The following is an 18,517-nucleotide window of genomic DNA, read 5'->3' on the forward strand; positions in this document are numbered from 1 at the left end:
CGCCCGGCTGTCAACACGTGCGCCGTACCGTGGCGTTCCGGCGTGCAAATCAACGAATGGTCGCCCGTTCGTCCGCCGGCATCCGTCGATCCGGCCGATGAATTTCAAGCATCCGCTCAGCAATCGCAGTTGGCTGGCAGTTCCGGTTTGAATTTGGAGGCGTTGCGCCGGATGAAGACGCGCAAAATGCGCAAATCGCCCGAACCGCAGCCGGCGGGTGGCGGATCGAACACGACCAGTCCGACGTCGTCTCCGTTGCCTCATCCGGAATTGACGGTGCAGCAGAAACAACATTTGCGCGAACGCAATCTGCAACAGCACGGCGCTGGTGGTCATCACGCGACGTCAGTCGGATTGCCTGTCCAGTACACGTCGACGGGCATCCCCATCCGGCCATTTTTGACGCGAGGCTCCGTCGCCGAGAGGGTTCTCATTTTTGAAAAATGCCCGACAACCATCATGACGGAATCGGCCACCAAATCGGACAAGGTGACCTCTGCTGCCACCGCCGCGACGGCAGAAAAAACGAAACGGGCCGGCAGCCCAGCACCGCAGCCTTGGCGACACTCCAACGACGTTCAGACTCGAGTGCAGGTCAGTTTTTTTGTTTCTTATTTTTGTTTTTTTGTTAGTGAATTTTCAACGATGAATATGGAGACGAGATGATGTTTCCCGTTATTACAAAACGAGCGTACTCGTTCGGGATTGGCCGCCAACGCCCGTGCGCTATTCATTACCCCGTAGATTATGCACGTCCCTTACAAAACTTGAATTTTTTTTCCCGAGTTTTTGAAATATTTTTTTTATGTTGTTTGTTTTTTCAACAGTCGAGTGTTTCTAATGGCGTGTCGTGTGTTTTTCTTTTTCTTTTTTTCAAACCGGAGTTTGCGTGTCAGTTTAAATGGGTGGAGGTGTCAAATTGTCACCCGTCTTTTGTTTTGTTCTGAAACAGCTAAATTGGGTCTTGTAACTGGATGAATCTTGTAGCCATCCATTGTCCAATTTTTTTGTTTTTAAATTTGATACGCAATTCGAGGACCATGTTACAAACGAAGGGAAGGGACAGGTATCTGTCGTGACACACTACACCTACCCTTTTGCCCTAGAAGATGCCTTATTCCTACCGTGCGCGGTAGCACAACGTGCGATCCGGTTTCAATGGACGGTAATGGGAGAACCGCTTTCTCGCCGGATGCGTTTATTGGCCTCTCGCTTTTTCCTTGTTCACGTTGAGATGTTACAAAGCGCACAAGTACAGAAACGCTAACTGAAAACAACTCGAGCCGACATCTTGTCGCCCACTTTGCCATTGGAAAATAGAATTTGTTTCTCTCTGGTTGGGGCTATTTTTGATCTTCAACCTTTTTGATTTGAATTTGATTGGTCCCCCAATTGATTGACGAGTCATCTGCAAATATGATTGACTTGATTGCATATAGATATTGAGGAAAAGCCATTTCATAATCTGTTTGGCGTGTGATCAGGTGATTAACCTCTAGCGGAAGAACCATGTTTTTCTTTCTTTTTTTTTTTTGCTGGCGTTTGCATTTCGATTGCTTCGTTACAGGCGTGCGTTCCATTTTGATGGTTCCAGAGGCGGAATCACGATATCCTGTAGCCGCAGAAAGAAAAAAAAAAATCGACTGCCGAAAATTACAATTATCTTTGGAGCAGGATAGAAAAGCTAGCGATCGTTTGCATGAAGCAAAAAAATAAAAAGAAGCACCCACACAAGAAAAAAAAGGCAAATCAGCCGTTATTAGAGTAATTTGCTCGCGATGAATTTCGGCCTCGTCATTCCGTTAGTTTTCTTATAGGCGAAGTTCCACAACGAGGAAGGGAGGCAAAGTCAAATAAAATGCGAAACGAGTGTAACGAAGAAGTCAATAGACGGGTCGGGGATCAGATTGTAGTAGTCACGCGAAACTGTCGTTTACGCCGTTCACACGAATCATTTTCGATGTAAAAATAGCTGGCCGTGGCCCTAACCTAAGTCTTTTCTACTCCCTTCCGTTATGTCCGTACATTGGATTACGTAGTTGTTCTTTGACAATGTGTGTTAAGGCGTATTGGGACTAGCTTTCGCCATTTTACGCTCGGGAGCATCGGGTGCGTGACCGCGTACAGAGTGAAACTGTTTGAAAAGGCATCTACGTAATCTATCCTAACAAAGTGGTACTTTCTTTTATTTCTTTTTATTTATTTATTTATTCGTCTTATATTTTTTTTTACGGGTTACGTGTCACTCATAATAATTTTATTGCTTCTCCTTACGGGGGGATGCTCCATGAATGTATTCATTTTATTATTGTTTTATTCGAAAACATTGAAACTAGCGCCATCTCGTAGTAAGAAAAGTTTATAAAGGCGACCGCTAGGTGGCGTTGTAGGTTTTTCACCGCGTCTATTCGAAATACGTACACATACAGAACTCCTTCGAGGAACGATACAGAATCATGGTATCACCGGCACCATATCAACAAGAAACGAACGTAATTCTAAACTCTCGTGAGAATTGTTCTGATGTGGCCAAAATATTTAACTGGTATTTAAAAAAAAAAAAAAGGAAATGTATATTCAGATTGAGCAAAATCACAGGATCCAATCCTCCTACTCATTTTCGTCCTACACCACGTTTGGTTGCTGAAAGGAAAAAAAAAACATGCCAAGGCTGTTTCTAGCTGCTGGCACACACCGTGCTTGGCATTCATCCCTTTTGTGGGCATCCGATCTATGCAAAGTATGTGCCGTCTGTGTCTCCAGAGTTTCGGAATGCTCGACAAACAAAAAGAACCCCCCCCCCCCAAAAAAAAAAGCCAGTTTTAACAGAATTTGAAAGAAATAAAACAAGAAAAAAAAATTGAAAGTCTATTGAAAACAAAGGTAGAACAAAAAAATAGTGTTTTATTTAGCATTATTTTGCATTGCAAAAAACAAAGGCGACAGCCAGACCCCCAACCCACAAAGCAAATATAGAATCTCGTAGTTTGCTGCCTAAAATTCGGTTTGGTGTCATTTTGCTCGATAGATTCTCTCATCTTTCTTGCAAGTCGTCGTCCTCTAATTTGCATGAATTTTGGTTTTCTTTCTTCCCCTCCATCTACTCGAAATCTATGACGCTATAATTGCTCAAGGCTGAGGGCAAGGGCGCCTTGTAAAAAAAAAAAAACATCACTTGCCGAAATTGAACGAAAGCAAACACCTCTTTGGCACACACCGTCTTTTCCTCCCGCCTGTGGAGCAGCAGGCTTTTGTTTTCCTCTCTAACCTACTTGAGGAAGATGCATTGTGGGATGCATACAATGATTTCATCTCGCCCTGCCCTGCAGGACCAGTTTGATCTACATGCACGCCATCTCTTAACTTACCTTTCCTATAGATTACCTCGTCGTGCTATTTCAGTTTGACTCGAGAAACCTACTGGGCCAAGGACGCAGTTTCCTTTTTGCATCTCGCTGTGCTTGTAATGGGCCAGCTAAAAAAGAAAAAAAGAAAAAATTCCAGCCACGAGACATGCCCACCAGAGATGATGGAAACGGTTGAGATATCTTGCAACTATGTGGTTTGCAATGTCATTGCACAAACGGAGATTTTTACCTGCCGTTGTCTCTAGTCGATCACACAGCGTCCAATCCAAAGTCTTTCAAAGAGTTAGCCTTCGGGAATCGATAACAAACGCCAATGCGTCGTCGTCGTCGTGTCGCGTTCTTTCTCGTTTCCAATCGCAATCTGTTGCTGTTTTCCAGCTAGTCAGTAGGTGAAGGTTAATATCGTATCGCTTTCTCTCGGTCACGCTTTTCGTTAAGAGCCTCGACGCGGCCGCAAGGCACCGTCTTAGAAGCTATACCTGGAAATTCTTTATCTGCGTTATTGTTTCAATGTCAGCCATACCTGCTCGATGGTGTAACATGCTGCCACGTTTAACCTCATCCAACTCGTACAGCACTAAAGCATTTCCGACCGACCAAAAATAAAAAAAACAAAATAAATAAATGGTCAGTTGTTTGGTCCGGGCTGTTAAATGCGAATCTATAAGATAGGTTAAAGACAATGAACATCTATCTTGATGGTTAATGTTTTCCCAACGAACAATGTTGAATTTCCAGCCGTATACCCTTCACGGACGCTGTTCGCTACGTTCGGGATTTATTTTTTTATTTTATGGAAGAATTTTTGTTTGTTTTTTCCTTCCAAAATCGGCGCGAGACCTCGGCGCTTTGCATAAAATGGCGGGGCATTAAAAATGGGACCGGATGGTGACGTTAGAGATCCAGGTGATTGCTACAGCATTTTCTAGTATCAAAGGCCATTCTTCACGTTTTAGTCCGTACAGAAAAGGCGACGTTGCCCTTGAGAATAACACATCAAAACTTGAGAATTTTTTCTTCTTCTTCTTCTTCTCCTCCGATATTTTCTTATACGAGCGTTTCTTTTGTCTTCTCAAGTTGTTCTTTTTGTTTGTTTTTATTTAACTGTCTTTGGATTTTGAATCGTTTTTGTCTAGCATCTCTTGCGGCCCAATTCCAGTGTAACCATAGGCTGATTAGTATGCACAACAGTGCGTTGGCAGTAGCTGAAATATCCTTCGAAACAGCCAGTTGCTCTCTTTCAACTATTGTTGGTTCTTTTGTTTTTTAAACTGTCAAAACTGCTTCCATCTGGCAACTGTCATAGCGTGTTTTCAAACACAGGCGCTTACGACCGTGATTTTCTAAAGAGAATTACCAGATGTTCAATGAGTTCCTCGATGACTTGCACGGCCAACTAATTTAAGTTGACATGTTTCATAGTAATGGAAATTTAATTTTTGGCTGTTAGTTGTTAACTCTTTATTCGATCTACTTGACCAATCCAGTCGCCTTTAATTGGCAAGTTCAAAGCGGATCGTTAGTTTCATCATCTTCCCGTCTAACGCGTGACCTTTCGCAGACGTTTTGAATCAAAACAAACAAATTTCAATTATCCGTTTGTCCTCGGGGATGGATTAATTAGGCTCGTTTTCCATGGCAACCTGTGTGCTGACGTGTTATCATTTTATGGTAATGCTATCAGTTCATAATATGCTGTGAAACAGGCTCGTTCGACTGTCTAATGGGCGGGAATGTACGTAGTTGTTGTCTTCATTCCCCTGATTAAAATCATATGCCCTTTTTGTTTTTCTCATTTTCTTTCCTTTCTCGTTAGCTTTTATTCATTTATTTATTTTTTGTGACTTTGCGTTGCTTTTTTTTTTTCCAAGACGTGACCGAACGAAACACGATATTAACAGTCCGCCTCACGTATGGCCAAACGGCCGAAAAAGTCCTAGCAGAAAAAAAGAAAATTCCAAAATGGAGTGTTATTCAAATTCGATTCGGCTAGTTTTTTGTTCCAACAAGAAAATCCGCTCAGCTTCAAAGACGTGTGGGTTCCCGACGTGCCGTGAATTTTACTTGGCCGTCTCACCTGCTGCCGAAGAACCTCAAGGTTAAAAAACCCGAGCTCACCTTTCCGATGGTGGACTGTTTTTGCTTTTGTTTTAACATCGCTATCATTTCAGAGGACAAACGAAACATTTTTGTTTTTGTATTTTGAAAACTTCAAAATTCGATAAGAAATGATCGACCATCGTTTAGCGTTCATCCGATTTGTATTTAAAAACAAAAAAGATAAGATAAGAAATTGAAAACTGATTGAAAAGGTTCATTGTCGTATTTCGTGTAATATGTGTGTCTGTTAGTGCACGTTTCTCAAAACTATGCGTGCTACAATGATGAGGGCCAAGGTTTTTTCTCTCCCCCCCCCCCCTCAGCATCTCTTTTCTAACATGGCGATCCAATGCAAATTGAAGAAAGGAAACGAAAGAAAACGGCAGTCGAGTCCCGTCAGACGCCGCCGGGAAAAAACGTATGGTGCTGTGTATGTGTTACGTGACGTCATTATACCTCCCTCCTCGATGAACGCCTCCTTCTTTTTTTCTTTCTCTTTCCCGAGTGTGTGTGTGTGTGTCAGTTATTCTCTCTTTCTTTTTTTCGAATCTTTTGAACTGTTGGTGCTAAGAGGGCGCTACGGTATTGCGGTGAACGATTGCAAGACTCTTGCCGAAGGGTCTTGCCATAAGCTTTGCTTTCGCTTTAGTCGAGTCTGCGGTGTCTGACGTGCAGCATGTTGACGCCGTTCATTCCCGCACCCACGCTCTTCCACCATTTCTAAAGAAAAATCGTGTCGAAATTGACGTAGGAAACAGCAAATCCTGGATATTCGGTTTTTCGTTTGCCTTTTGCGGTCAATCGGTTTTTCGTTTGCCTTTTGCGGTCAATCGGATGGCCAATTGCGACATTTGAAGACATCGGGATTTGAACGCAAGTTGTGCTACAAGTGCCCTCTGTGTTTGTTTTCCAATTTTTTCTTTCTCGTCATCTACTTTTCCTGGGAAAACGGAGGGGATTTTTAAAAACAAAACAAAACATGGTGAACGTTCGGTGCCAAGCTTGCCAAGCGAAATATCGTTTATTGGCGGCGAAAAGACTCAATTTGTTGGGTCTGGCCTTTGAAGCCCGGCCTCAAAAACCCACACCCCGTTTCCCTTATCGGCCGCCTATTCAACGTCGTCCACGATCTTACATTATTCAACCAAACTCTCTGGTATATTCAAGCTTTCTAAATATATATATATATATTTCTGTTTATTTTAACGATTCTACTAACACACAAACACAAAAAAAAAACGAAACACCACAGAAGAAGAGGAAACAAAGTTCGAATGTTTTTCCCTCTTTTCTTTAATAGTTAAATAAGAAGGCGCCTAGCCAACCATAACACGGACGATTGGGATTGAAGCCAAAGTCTGTTGTTGTATTGTGCCTCTTTGGCGCCTTTCTTTAGCTGAATTATTATACTGTACATTCAAATAGGGTTCAACTGTTTGCCTCTTTTTTTTTTCTTTTCTGGGGTCATTGAATACCATCAGATGGGTGTGTACCCTAAAGTTGTCTGCCCGTTGGTTTGCCATTATACATCGTGCGTGTTGCTGATGCAACCTTGAAAAACGTGAAGAAGAAATGAAGAATATCTAAAGGGGAAAAGAGAAATAGAGGCAAGACACACGGCTTTGTTTAACTATGCAAAGCTCGTTGCCGATGAGATGGCGCGTTGGAAGACTCGCCCCAAAAAAGGGCTGTCAGAAAGAGAGAGAGAGAGAGAAAGAGAAAAAAGGAAGATGCTTCTTTTCCTGCCTTTACCTCAACCATCAGATAAAAATAACGAACCGCCTTTTGCTAGCCGGATGAGGGGTTCAAAAGTTCTTTCAAAACTTGAGCGTCAACATATATTATTTTTTTTTACTTAAAAACAATTTTTTTTTTTCACTGACAATTGCTGTCGTCACTTGTTTTTTTTTAAAAGATACAATTCTCATTGCACCGTGCAATACTCGAGTTTTATGCTCGGTTTGTTTGTTGTCCAGGGAAGGATGTTTTAAACCTTTCTTTCCAACCTGTTCTTATCTCATTTTGAACAAAAAAAAAAAACGTTCGACTTTTGTTTTGTTATTTGTTTGGCTTGTGTCTACATTTCAACGATGGACGTCTACGATGTTTGCCCATCTATTTGACCAGTGAGCTTCGTGCAAACGCACAGACTCGTCGTCTTTTTCTTAATGGAGACGCGATCCTTTCACGGCAGTCTGAAAATCTGTCACTGTCAACTGTCCCGCCCTTTTTCCCGCTACACTATGTATATATATATATAGGGCCCGCATTAAACTAAACCCAACATGTGAATGAAGTTCTTTTTTTTTTTTGAAAAAGAAAAACAGAAAAAAAAAACCAGTTCGTTGAACGAACGAAGAAGAGTTTGACTAATCGACTGTCTCTCTACATTTGTATTTTCATTGAAAAAAAAAAGAAAATCCATATCAATGAGCTTTTCTATTCTCTTTTTGATCAGGGCTATGCCAAGGATAACAACAAAGAAAACCGATCTACATCGACGAGCATTTCGTCGCCCAGGTCGACTCTTCGCCGCCAGGCGAAAGCCAACAACAATCTTCTTTTGCCCAGGTGTGTGTTTCTCTCTACGTTTTCTTGTTTTTTCGCCGACTGTTTTTCTCGTCTTGACATCTCATTGGAATGCCCCCCCCCCCTTTTTTTCTTCTTCTTCTTCTTCTTTTGCCCCATATGGTACGTAGATTTTACTACCCAACGGGACGACCCATCAGTAAAGAACAGCTGGATGCCTCGCTGTTAAGACTGGCCGCCACGTTTCAACAGCTGCCTAACTGCCAAGCCAGTCGTGAGCACTTTGGAACCATCGCCAAGGTAATCCTTTCTATTCTTTATGATTTTGTTTTTTTTGTCTACGAGATTTGTGTTTCTGCAATGAAATGTCGATTCATTGACTGGGTTCTTTATCTTTCAGGCTTGCGGCTGCCCTTATTACTGGAAAGCCATCTTGTTTATCGCAAGCGGTGGCGAAAAGCTTGGACATGTTACGCTGGAAACCTTCACCGACTTCTGGGGAAAGTAATAATCGATTGCTTTCATCAACCGTGATCATTTCTTGCTTCATTTTACTTACCTGCATTTGGTTTGTTTATCTGTCTGCGATAATTGAACAGAATCATCAACAACTATCACGACGAAGCTTCGCGATTTGTTCAACTCCTGACCATGATCAATCTGAATGTGACCGTGAGCAGAACAGACAACAATTTAAACACATCGATGAACAACTGTACCGGTTCTGGCCGGTTCTATCTAATACCAGAGGATTTCGTACCTCTTGTGCAAGACGTGGTCGACACCCATCCGGGATTGACCTTCCTCAAGGAGGCGGCGGAATTTCATTCGCGCTACGTTCACACGGTTTGATATTTATTGACAATACGCCGCGAAAGGGCTATCCAGTTTGTTTTTGTTTTTTTTATGACGTGTCCTTTTTGTTTACTGACTTGCCAACAGGTGATAGCCAGAATTTATTACAATGTCAACCGATCCTGGTCAGGCCACATCACTTTAACCGAACTGCGCCATTCGAATCTGTTGGCTACCATTCGCCTACTGGAAGAAGAGGAAGATATTAACCAAATCACTGACTACTTCAGTTACGAGCATTTCTACGTCATCTATTGCAAGTTTTGGGAACTCGATAAAGATCACGACCTCTTTATCGATAAGAAAGATCTGGCTCGTCACAACGATCACGGTATTCATTTCGATCAACAATTTTTTATCCTCAGCTCCATAATCATCGGATTCTTTTTTTTTTTTCTTCTTCAACAAACGACAGCGTTGTCTTCTAAGATGATTGACCGGATATTCTCTGGAGCGGTCACTCGTGGAGTTGCCCATAATAATCGAATGGTCAAATTTGGCAATACCAACACCAATATGAACAATCAGCCGCGTATGAGTTACACCGAGTTTGTCTGGTTCCTCATCTCTGAAGAAGACAAGAGACACTCGACGGCTATCGAGTACTGGTTCAGGTATATTCAAACTTAATCGAATTAGTAATTGATATGTTGACTGAATCCATTTGACAGGTGTATGGACCTGGACGGCGACGGTTTCCTTTCAATGTACGAACTGGAATATTTTTACGAGGAACAATTGCAACGGATGGAATCTTTAGGCATAGAAACATTGCCATTTGAAGATTGCCTGTGTCAGGTTTGAATCTCTTTTGAATGACACACTATGGATCAATTTTTCTATCGAGTTTGGTTTCTACGACCAGATGTTAGACATGATTCATCCGGCTGTGCCCGGTAAAATCTCGCTGAACGACCTCAAACGTTGCCAGATGACACCCATCTTTTTCGACACGTTCTTCAACCTGGAAAAGTACCTGGATCACGAACAACGCGATCCGTTTGCATCGCAACGCGACCCCGATTCAGAGAATGGCGATGAAATACTCAAAGTGATTATTAATCTTAAATAGAAATGCAAACAAATAGATATATTGATTGCATTCTTTGCACAGATTTCCGACTGGGATAGATACGCTGCCGAAGAATACGAACTCCTTGTGGCCGAAGAGGGTGGACCGGATCACGGCGAAGACATGTGAGTAGAATAACCATTATTTTTGGTGAATTTCATCTTGATTACAAAGCACAATGGGAAAAAACATGTTTGTTATGAAAGGGACACGATTAGATGTTTGACTATATTTATATATATATTCCTTCGTTACGTTGTTGCTTGTCGGTCACGATGAATTTTAGGCTCCACGATACAACCGTGTGAGAGAGAGAGAGAGGCACACGATGATTCGTTTGCTAGTGTTGGTCGTGAGCGCGGTAAGCCATTGGCACGTACTCGTGTGTTCTTGTGCGTGTACTGATTGCCCGTTTGCCACTAATCCATCGTCAACACTTTACATCGTCATTTCCCCCTTTTGCATGGATGAAAATTGACTCTTAAAACAAAAAGAATCTTTATGTTTTCCCTCCAGAACTGAGTGATGGGCTTTCGCATGCAGGTTTTAGAAAGGAGAATATTATGTTACTAATGTTTTTTTTTCACTTTTACCATTTACAGGTTCATGCGGGAAGAAATGGCCACAGGCGAAGAGGACGGCAACGACCATTCTTCTCTTCCCTTATCGATGGAACGTGACGTCATTATGGCCGATTCAGATGTTAACGACGGCCATGACGATTATTCGCCCTTGTCGGTCCATTCAAGCCTGGGCCTCGGCAATGCTGGCCATCGTTCACTTTTCTCGGTCACGCCGTGCTCGATCGAATATCAATATTGATCGACCTCCCGGGCCATGATGATTCTTATTGTTTTTTTTTTTCTTTTTAGCGACTAGCATGAACCAGTCCTGTTTCTGTTGTCACGATCAGCTGACGAATTTCTAAGCAGTCAAATGTCATTGCAGAGCCTTAAAATCTCCGTATCCCTATCTGTGCAATATGCAATATGTTTTTTTTTTTATGTATTCCGGTGGGTGGATGGGGAAGGGGAGGTTGGGGAGATATATTTTTAATTGCCACTGATTATTGTAGAATCTTTCTGGCTGGTTTGGACCCTTTCCTCGCACTACACCGTCAGTAAATACCTTCATTGCACCTGAGAAATTTGTGGGTCACACACACACACACACGTTGTTCGTCTAGTCTCATCGATTTGTTTGCGTATGTGCTCTTTTCTGATCTTTGAAACCATCAAGACTTGTAGTGCATAGAAGGAGAAAAGAAAACATCAACTCGGATTTCTTATTTTGATCGTTTAACTTTAACTTGTGCATCACATCTTTTAATGTTTCTTTTAATAATTTTTCTTTTTCTTCTTTTTTTTTTAATAATTCAATTCTTTTATTACCTCTTATATACATAGATTCCCCTAGAAGTGATTCGATTTGTCGCTGGTTTTCTATGATTGTGATTGATCACGATGTAAGAAATCATGCCCTTCACACATAATTTAAGATCTAATTGATTTGTCCTCTTACCATGTATTTTTTTTAAACTCGGTTTAAAGTATGTTGGCAGTAGGGTGCGAAAGTTTATACATAAATTACAATCATCAGCAGGTGAAAAAAAAAATGTCTGCCGTGTATTTTGTTGTGTTCAAAAGTGGCTCTTTAAGTTAATGTATGTATAATGTTGTGGATGTCTCTCTCCCTGTGTACCTGGAGAAAGTTAAAACAAAACAAAACATGAACTAAGAATAGGAAGGGTTCCCCTTGACGGCTGCCATAAAATAAACATGGATTCGTTTCATTATTTGGCATTCCCTTTTTAATTTGCAGCTTGTGTTCCAATCTGTGAAAGAACACATACAACAATGTCCCCCCCCCCGCCCCGTTCATTAAAACAATTCATCTTAGTCAACCCACATGAAAAATTGAATTTTACAGATAGTATTTGATCAAGCCTAACGAGCGCCATCGTTTTTACGTTTCAGAATTCTCAGAGACCTTGTTACCAATATACGCGTAATGATCCACTTTCCAATCATTCCCATGGCAACGGCCAGCGTGTAGGTGTAACAATCAAGGCAAAATCGAAAGTAGGACACGCTTAAGTCCACCGATGCAAGAATTATCGCACGATTGGAGTGCTACTCTATCTATACATAAACTATAAACATTTTTCTGAAGCTATCACGAAGCTAGACGGTTTATTTTTCTCCCGTTATCAGATTAATCTACAGTTGCACGAGATGTAATTGCCATTTTGAATGTTTATCGCACTAGTGGTTGAAAGTAGTTTGAAGTACGGGTTGCTGATTACCTTTAATAAAAAAAAAGAAATTGTAAGCCACAAAAAAATGGGGAAAAACATAGACGTCTATACGTCATCAAAACATTTTGAAAGTACCGCTGCGATTGCATCTAACATAATACAAATAGAGGTGGAATAGCTGAACGTTGCATACAGAGGACATTGAATTCGATTTGTTTTAGAAAATGTACAGTGCACAGTCTCCAGTTGGCATGGCGGCTTAACATGGTAGGGAAATAAAACTGGACATTCCGTGCCATCAAAGCAAAACAACAAGGTCAAAGAAATTTATTCATGTTTCTTCTTCCATTTGGAAATAAACTATTAAACATTATGAACGAGACGGACAAAAGATGAGCAACGACGAGCCAACAACCCAAATGGAAATTTTGGCCAAACGAAATAAACGTTCGTCCAGCTTTGTATTTTTTTGACAGTTTAGGAAGAAGATATAAGCGAAATAGCCTTGCCAAGCTTTAGTTAAAGATAGCTAGTATATTTTGTTTGCCATTCATCTGTCCAATCGAGCAATAATAAGCCATGCTATCCTAAACGAGAAGAATCTGTTAATCAAAACAGGAAACGCTACCGGTACCGCCGATCGCTTTCGTACAATTTACAGTTGATGCGTTTCTCCTAAAATGATACAAATGTGGTCAGATCTTGTCGAGTTCATCCCTCTCCCCCTTCCGACATCAAACGTCTTTTGTTTGACTTGTCTGACATCAAAAAAGGTATATATGCTGAGGCACGTAATGCCTCGATCACCTGCGTCAGACATTCCTGCGAACGCGAATGACGCATTACAAAATGCACGAGCCAATGAAAAGCTATAACTCATAACGATTTATCACGCAAAGAAACCTGTTAGTGTTTTGCATTTTTACACTTTTCAAAGCTTTCTGAAATAAATACTTGAATAGTAAACCTTTGCAATTTGACATAGCGGAAAAAAGGTGAAACGAACGCACGAATATGGGATGAAGGTAAAATGTATATTTTTCCATATGTTCATCTCTTTCGAACCAATTTACTACGACTTCGATTCTTTTTCGAAATAATTAGCTAGTATTTTTCCATCGATGGCGTTGGCTGTGGCTGACTATATGACAATTTTTGTTTGTTTGTTTTTTGCTTTTTTTTTTTCCTGTTTTTATAACAGAAGTAAGTAGGCAGGGCGGTCAAAGAGAAGGAAATGTAATTGTGCCTATTTGTTTTTGTGCAAACCACCGATTCAATGTTGGGATGTGATTTTCTTTTTATGCATTGGACAAGATCTCCAGGTTGGTCATGCCCAAACGGCGTTGTCGATCGACGACGATATTTTTGGCCCACAGACGGCAGCTGATTTTAACTGTAACACCCACTGTTAGGCGTGGATTTAGAATTCAGGAAAAAGAAAAAGGGAAAGTATCAGTCGGTATGGACAAATATAGACGACGCTGATAAATTATGACGTTACTTGGTAAATTGTCGATTTGCATAGCTACGAATGGTGTCAGGTATCCCGCCTGATTGGCATAAGGGAAATAGAAAGTCGGGAACCCAATGTGCGTGTCGTATTCCAAAGTGACGTTCATGTTGTCCATATCCATACACGAGACCCAAATGTTTTTCTCAATCTTGAGCAAGATATTCATAAATTTAGAGTTAGGTCGTCGTGGAAACTTCAGAACATGTGCAAAAATACGTACCACATCAGTTGGAAGTTTGAGAATTGCAGCCTGCAAGTTGGCCGGCATCTGAAGTTCCTCGGACTCGATTTCCTCTTTGGTGTATGGAATCGGAGTCCAACCGAAGATCTTGATCAGAAGAAAAAGAATTCAATTAAGATTTGCGGCAGTATAGCGAACGCTCAAACATATACCATACCTTGTTCGGTTTCAGGAAAAGACAGGGCTTGTTCACTCCGAAACCGTAGTCGTTTTGAGCGCATTTATTTAAATCAACTTTGAAGCTGCATGGCGTTATTGGGTCAGCATTGGCAGTTCCATAGTTGCATTCGGCGTATGCGTCGGCCTTGGGTGCAATTGTGTAGTAAGCTGCCAAAATAAAAGTGTTTATTTTTCATCAATTTGAATGAGAAATCAATCACTTACGGCCAAGAAAATCATCAACTCGATCAGACCAGTATTTGGGATCCTTTGCATTGAACGAGATGACTGTGACGTCCGGATCGGCGTGCGTCGGTCTGTATCCCATTCCTGATCATTTATTAGAGATGTAATATGAGTTGTTCTATAGCGTCACTAGATGTCGACAGAGCTCACGCTCACGGAATCCAAACAATAGGGGAAAACTTCATAGACTCACCAGGACTGTTCCCGATCAAGCTGTTATCCATCGTCCATTTTGGTTCGTGATCGTTCAAAGTCTGATAGAAGACGGTGAGAAGGGCGATGAAGAATCCGGCCAAGAACGCATAGAGCACAACGTAAAACAACGCGATCTGAACTGCATGGCGATTGAGAAAATCAATGAGAACTCAAATGGAAAAACATCTTTAAGGTTCTTAAAACAAAAAGGAACAAATAAAACCTAAAGTATAATCAATTCCACAGTTACGTTATTGTATTAGACTAGCTCTATTTTCTTATCTCTTCAAATCAAGCGGAAATTCCGATATAGTTTTGTAAAGGGTTCTGTGTGTTGCACACTGGAAATTCCAGCCACACGACTGAATGATAATGGGTGCCCCCAAAACAAGGACACCTCATAAAAAATGTAACTTACACCAACTCTTCGCCGTGCGGCCAAGAACCTCGTGAGTTTCACTGTTGTACAGAAAATGGGTGATTTGCTCGCAACGAGTGAGAGTTTGCGGTCGTTTGTAGGGCTCGTCAGTTTTCTTATCAGCCATGATGGACGATGAAATGTGTTTTGAGACTTGAAATTCTCACCGAGTTACGGCTCCGTTTAGATGACGGTTACACCTGAACAGTAAAAAGACGAAACAAATCATCAACACAACTCACCAGGAAATTTCAAACAAAACAATAAACAGAACGTTTGCACTAACAAAGATTTAAAAAACCAAACGACAGAAAAAGATGGTCGAAAATCGATTCACTCACAGTACGAACTGCAACGGAGGCTCACGACTTCTCGTCTCGGGAAAGATCAGCTTTCGGCAGCAAACTGGCCCGCGCAATCTACTTCTCCTGTGCTCTAGCGGCGCACGCAGACGTTGCTGCACTTTCTTCTATCGCCGTTCGCGGCGGCGCACAACGTCTCAACGTCCCCGCCCTTACCCTCTATTGTAAGCGATAAACTAGGTGCCTGCAGTCCTGCGCACTTGATTCGTGGATCAGCATGCATCCGTCTCTAAAACGATCACGAAAAACCTACTATATCATATTCACGAAAAGGAAAAATGGCTTCTGCTTTCAAATATTACCAGCAAAAAATGGGGCTGGTGATTGATGAATAATCACGCTAGACAAATAAAAAAAAAAAAGGGAGTTAATAAAAATGCAAAAATGTTTGGTTCTCTGGTTTTGGCCGACACCAATATTTTATTTTATTTTTTTTTTCTTATTGGGGAAAGACTTTCACTTTTAAGATCTAAAAAGGAGAGAAAAAACGACTAAAAATAGTAAGATTCAAGCTGCCTTTACTAGATCTATGAATAACCATCTTGCCGCAGTCTTTCCTGTGTGTCACGCGTGTAGTTTTGGCGAGAAGAAGAGTTCGTACACAGATTTTTTTTTGTAATGATTGCAACGATAGGGAAACATGCAACTATTTTCTTTCCTTATTTTTCGTTTTACATTGGGGTCAGTTATCATTAATGCTCCGTTGCGTACGCTGGCGAACCATAAACGGGCTAACGTAAAAACGCTTGATTTCAATATCGCCACTAACCGTGGTGATGTTCGTCCCGTATTTTATTTCTTATCACTTCGTCAAGTTGTATAGTATTAGAAAGCATGCAGAGTTAGCCAAGTCTGTCTCTTTTCATATTGAATAGCTGCCGTACCACGCGGGATTAGTCGCACCTATACGTATATATGACCTATTTAAGATAACATTTTGATGGCGCAACGGCCCGCTGCACCAGCAGCCAATTGTAGACAAGAGCTCGGTTTTTCCAAAATCATACTGCAACAGGATAGAACTATAAGAATGTTTGACGGAGCGTAGGATATAAAACCAGGTACTTTTCTAGCGGCTGGATGCCAAACATTTAAAATCTAGTATGAACTAGGCCTTCTACTGTACGAAAAGAAAAAATTGGGGAACAATGTTACTTCGACAATGGAATTAGTACAAGCACATTCCGAAAAGGCAAAGAAACTAAAAGTTGGTCGACAAGAAAATAGAGAGTTGGACAAGTACAAATTTTAGATTTTTTGATTATCGAGCCTGTTTATGCTATCTCATGTGGCTATCTGTTAAATTTTAACTTTTAGATCTTTTCGCCTCCTACAGAACGTGTCTGTCGAATTTGAGCTACACGGAAGGTCGTATAGTCTGAACCAAGTTTTCTACGCGTAAAACTGAAACATACAAAACAATCTTGTTAGATAAAGATCACATTTGTAATAACCTTACATGTGAATCTATACGAGACATTCCTATCTGCATACGATGGGCCATATTTGTAAAACTTGCTGAGTTGCAAGTTAACCAGAATTTCTGTTTTAGTTGCGAAACTAGTTTCGTTCCGATTCACGAAAGTCGGTGATCTCATTGCTTTCCTTTAGCCCAGTTAGGTTACAATCACATTGACTTGGATTTCGAAGGACTACGGGGAAATCTAGAACGCTCCCGTATACCGTGAAGACTTGATTTGTATTAAAAATAGATCAGTGGCCACCGTCACCACGGCACAAGGGCGAATGGGTTCAAAAGAGAACAAATAGATGAAGGGAAAGAGAAAAGAATGGGATGAAAAAGGAAACCCAAAGATACATTCTTTGCAATCCAACCCTTTATTACATGGATGGTCAATCAATCGAGAAGGTCTGTATATGTTTCAACTCGAGAAATTATGAGATACTTATCGATGCGATTGCCAAAAGAGACGTGCAATGAAATCAACGACGACGGTCACCATAATTTTGCTGGTTTAACTAATTATTTACGGTTGTATGTATTAATACCCAACGTAAGTTCGAACTCCTTAGATATATCGAACATGCTGCTCAAATTAAGGGAGATGGAGATGTAGCAAGTATAGGGAATATAGAAAACTAATTGTGCATTTATACCTAAGACGGTGCAGCACGAGTAAATACGAAACTGTCGAGTTGCGTCACTTCACTGATTACATGACACCTACATTTCGTCACTCATCTGAAATACAATGGCGTCTCGTGATATTGGCCTTACAGTGGCCAACTGTCAACTGATATATAGTAAACCGAACGATCAAAGAGTCATCTAGGGATATCTGTCTTAATAAGACAATCATGGTTTAATTGACAGTCAAGTTGTGTTTACCCTATTAGGTAAAAAATAAACGTACGTTGCCATTTCGTTGGTCTTTTTACGGCTAGTATTCGCCATTTAAATTGTCTTGATTTCAAACATTTTATTTGAGACGGTAAGGCACATTTAAACAACGCGGACGAAACAACAACATGAAAAATGTTTAGATTATCGCCTATTTACCAAGATAAGGAAAATTCCATGACGCGAAAAAAATAAAAAAAATACCCGAAGACGTTTATGATAACCACAACAGATAGTTCTGTAGTTCCGTTATTAACTTCTCAGCCCGTATTTTGTTGGATGTGGAAGAATTTCGGATTAATAGTTAATTAGGACGAGCGCCGATCCTTTAAAAGTCCAATGAGCAATTCAGCAGAACTAGAATTGTGTTTTTAAGAATCAGTTTGGTACACTGTCACTGCACTACTATATGCATAGAAATTCCATGACAAAATTAGCCAATAAATAAAACGAAGACGGAACCCAAATGATTGTTCTATCAACGCTAACAGTGCATTTGCATCTAAAGCGTTTTGACTATAGCTCTGAAACGTTTGCAGTACGAGAAGAAGGAAGCAAGATCAAGAAGATAAAAAAAGCAAAACAGGTGAAATGAAGAAGATGACTGTAAAAGAGGCAACAGACCGTCGTCAGCCAAAGACGGACAAGTCGACCGCTGAAATTCGTGGAATTCGAGACAGGAAACTTATGTAATAAGTAACGCTTGTATAACGTGGTAATTTTTTTCTTCAAACTTTTTGAAATCTTTTGAAATTCCCTGATGCTTCTAAAGTTTATACTTGTATATAATACGAGACATTTGATGATTTGATTAGGCTATATCTCCATCATTGTACAGCC

General features: G+C 40.8%; 2 protein-coding genes across 6 annotated transcripts; one reads left to right on the forward strand and one right to left on the reverse strand.

The window, feature by feature from the left end:
• Positions 1-171: 171 nt before the first annotated feature.
• LOC116925541 (serine/threonine-protein phosphatase 2A regulatory subunit B'' subunit beta) lies at positions 172-11,719 on the forward strand. Of its 4 annotated transcripts, XR_004395542.2 has the most exons (12): positions 172-594; positions 7,927-8,039; positions 8,168-8,297; positions 8,398-8,501; positions 8,597-8,843; positions 8,940-9,183; positions 9,268-9,466; positions 9,524-9,650; positions 9,718-9,903; positions 9,967-10,049; positions 10,211-10,285; positions 10,527-10,668. XR_004395542.2 is itself a non-coding variant. In XM_032932244.2 (11 exons), the coding sequence occupies exons 1-11, from the start codon at positions 172-174 to the stop codon at positions 10,744-10,746; spliced, it is 2,076 nt and encodes a 691-aa protein (XP_032788135.2). In that variant the 3' UTR covers positions 10,747-11,719. The 4 variants fall into 4 exon arrangements, 3 of the variants coding, with proteins under 3 accessions (XP_032788135.2, XP_045031623.1, XP_045031622.1); XM_032932244.2 differs by lacking the exon at positions 10,211-10,285 and having other exon boundaries at positions 10,527-11,719; XM_045175688.1 differs by lacking the exons at positions 172-594; positions 10,211-10,285 and adding an exon at positions 4,239-4,274 and having other exon boundaries at positions 10,527-11,719.
• Positions 11,720-13,194: 1,475 nt separating this feature from the next.
• LOC116924488 (sodium/potassium-transporting ATPase subunit beta) lies at positions 13,195-15,454 on the reverse strand. 2 transcript variants are annotated; one of them, XM_032931006.2, is made up of 8 exons: positions 15,295-15,454; positions 14,954-15,153; positions 14,534-14,674; positions 14,320-14,424; positions 14,093-14,262; positions 13,915-14,022; positions 13,683-13,842; positions 13,195-13,586 (listed from the first exon to the last, which is right to left on the reverse strand). In XM_032931006.2, exons 2-8 carry the CDS (start codon positions 15,078-15,080, stop codon positions 13,480-13,482), a joined length of 918 nt encoding a protein of 305 aa, XP_032786897.2. In that variant the 5' UTR covers positions 15,081-15,153; positions 15,295-15,454; the 3' UTR covers positions 13,195-13,479. The 2 variants fall into 2 exon arrangements, with proteins under 2 accessions (XP_032786897.2, XP_045031639.1); XM_045175704.1 differs by having other exon boundaries at positions 15,240-15,347.
• Positions 15,455-18,517: the final 3,063 nt, after the last annotated feature.

Source organism: Daphnia magna, linkage group LG6, assembly GCF_020631705.1.
Source record: "Daphnia magna isolate NIES linkage group LG6, ASM2063170v1.1, whole genome shotgun sequence".
Classification (NCBI taxonomy): domain Eukaryota; kingdom Metazoa; phylum Arthropoda; class Branchiopoda; order Diplostraca; family Daphniidae; genus Daphnia; species Daphnia magna.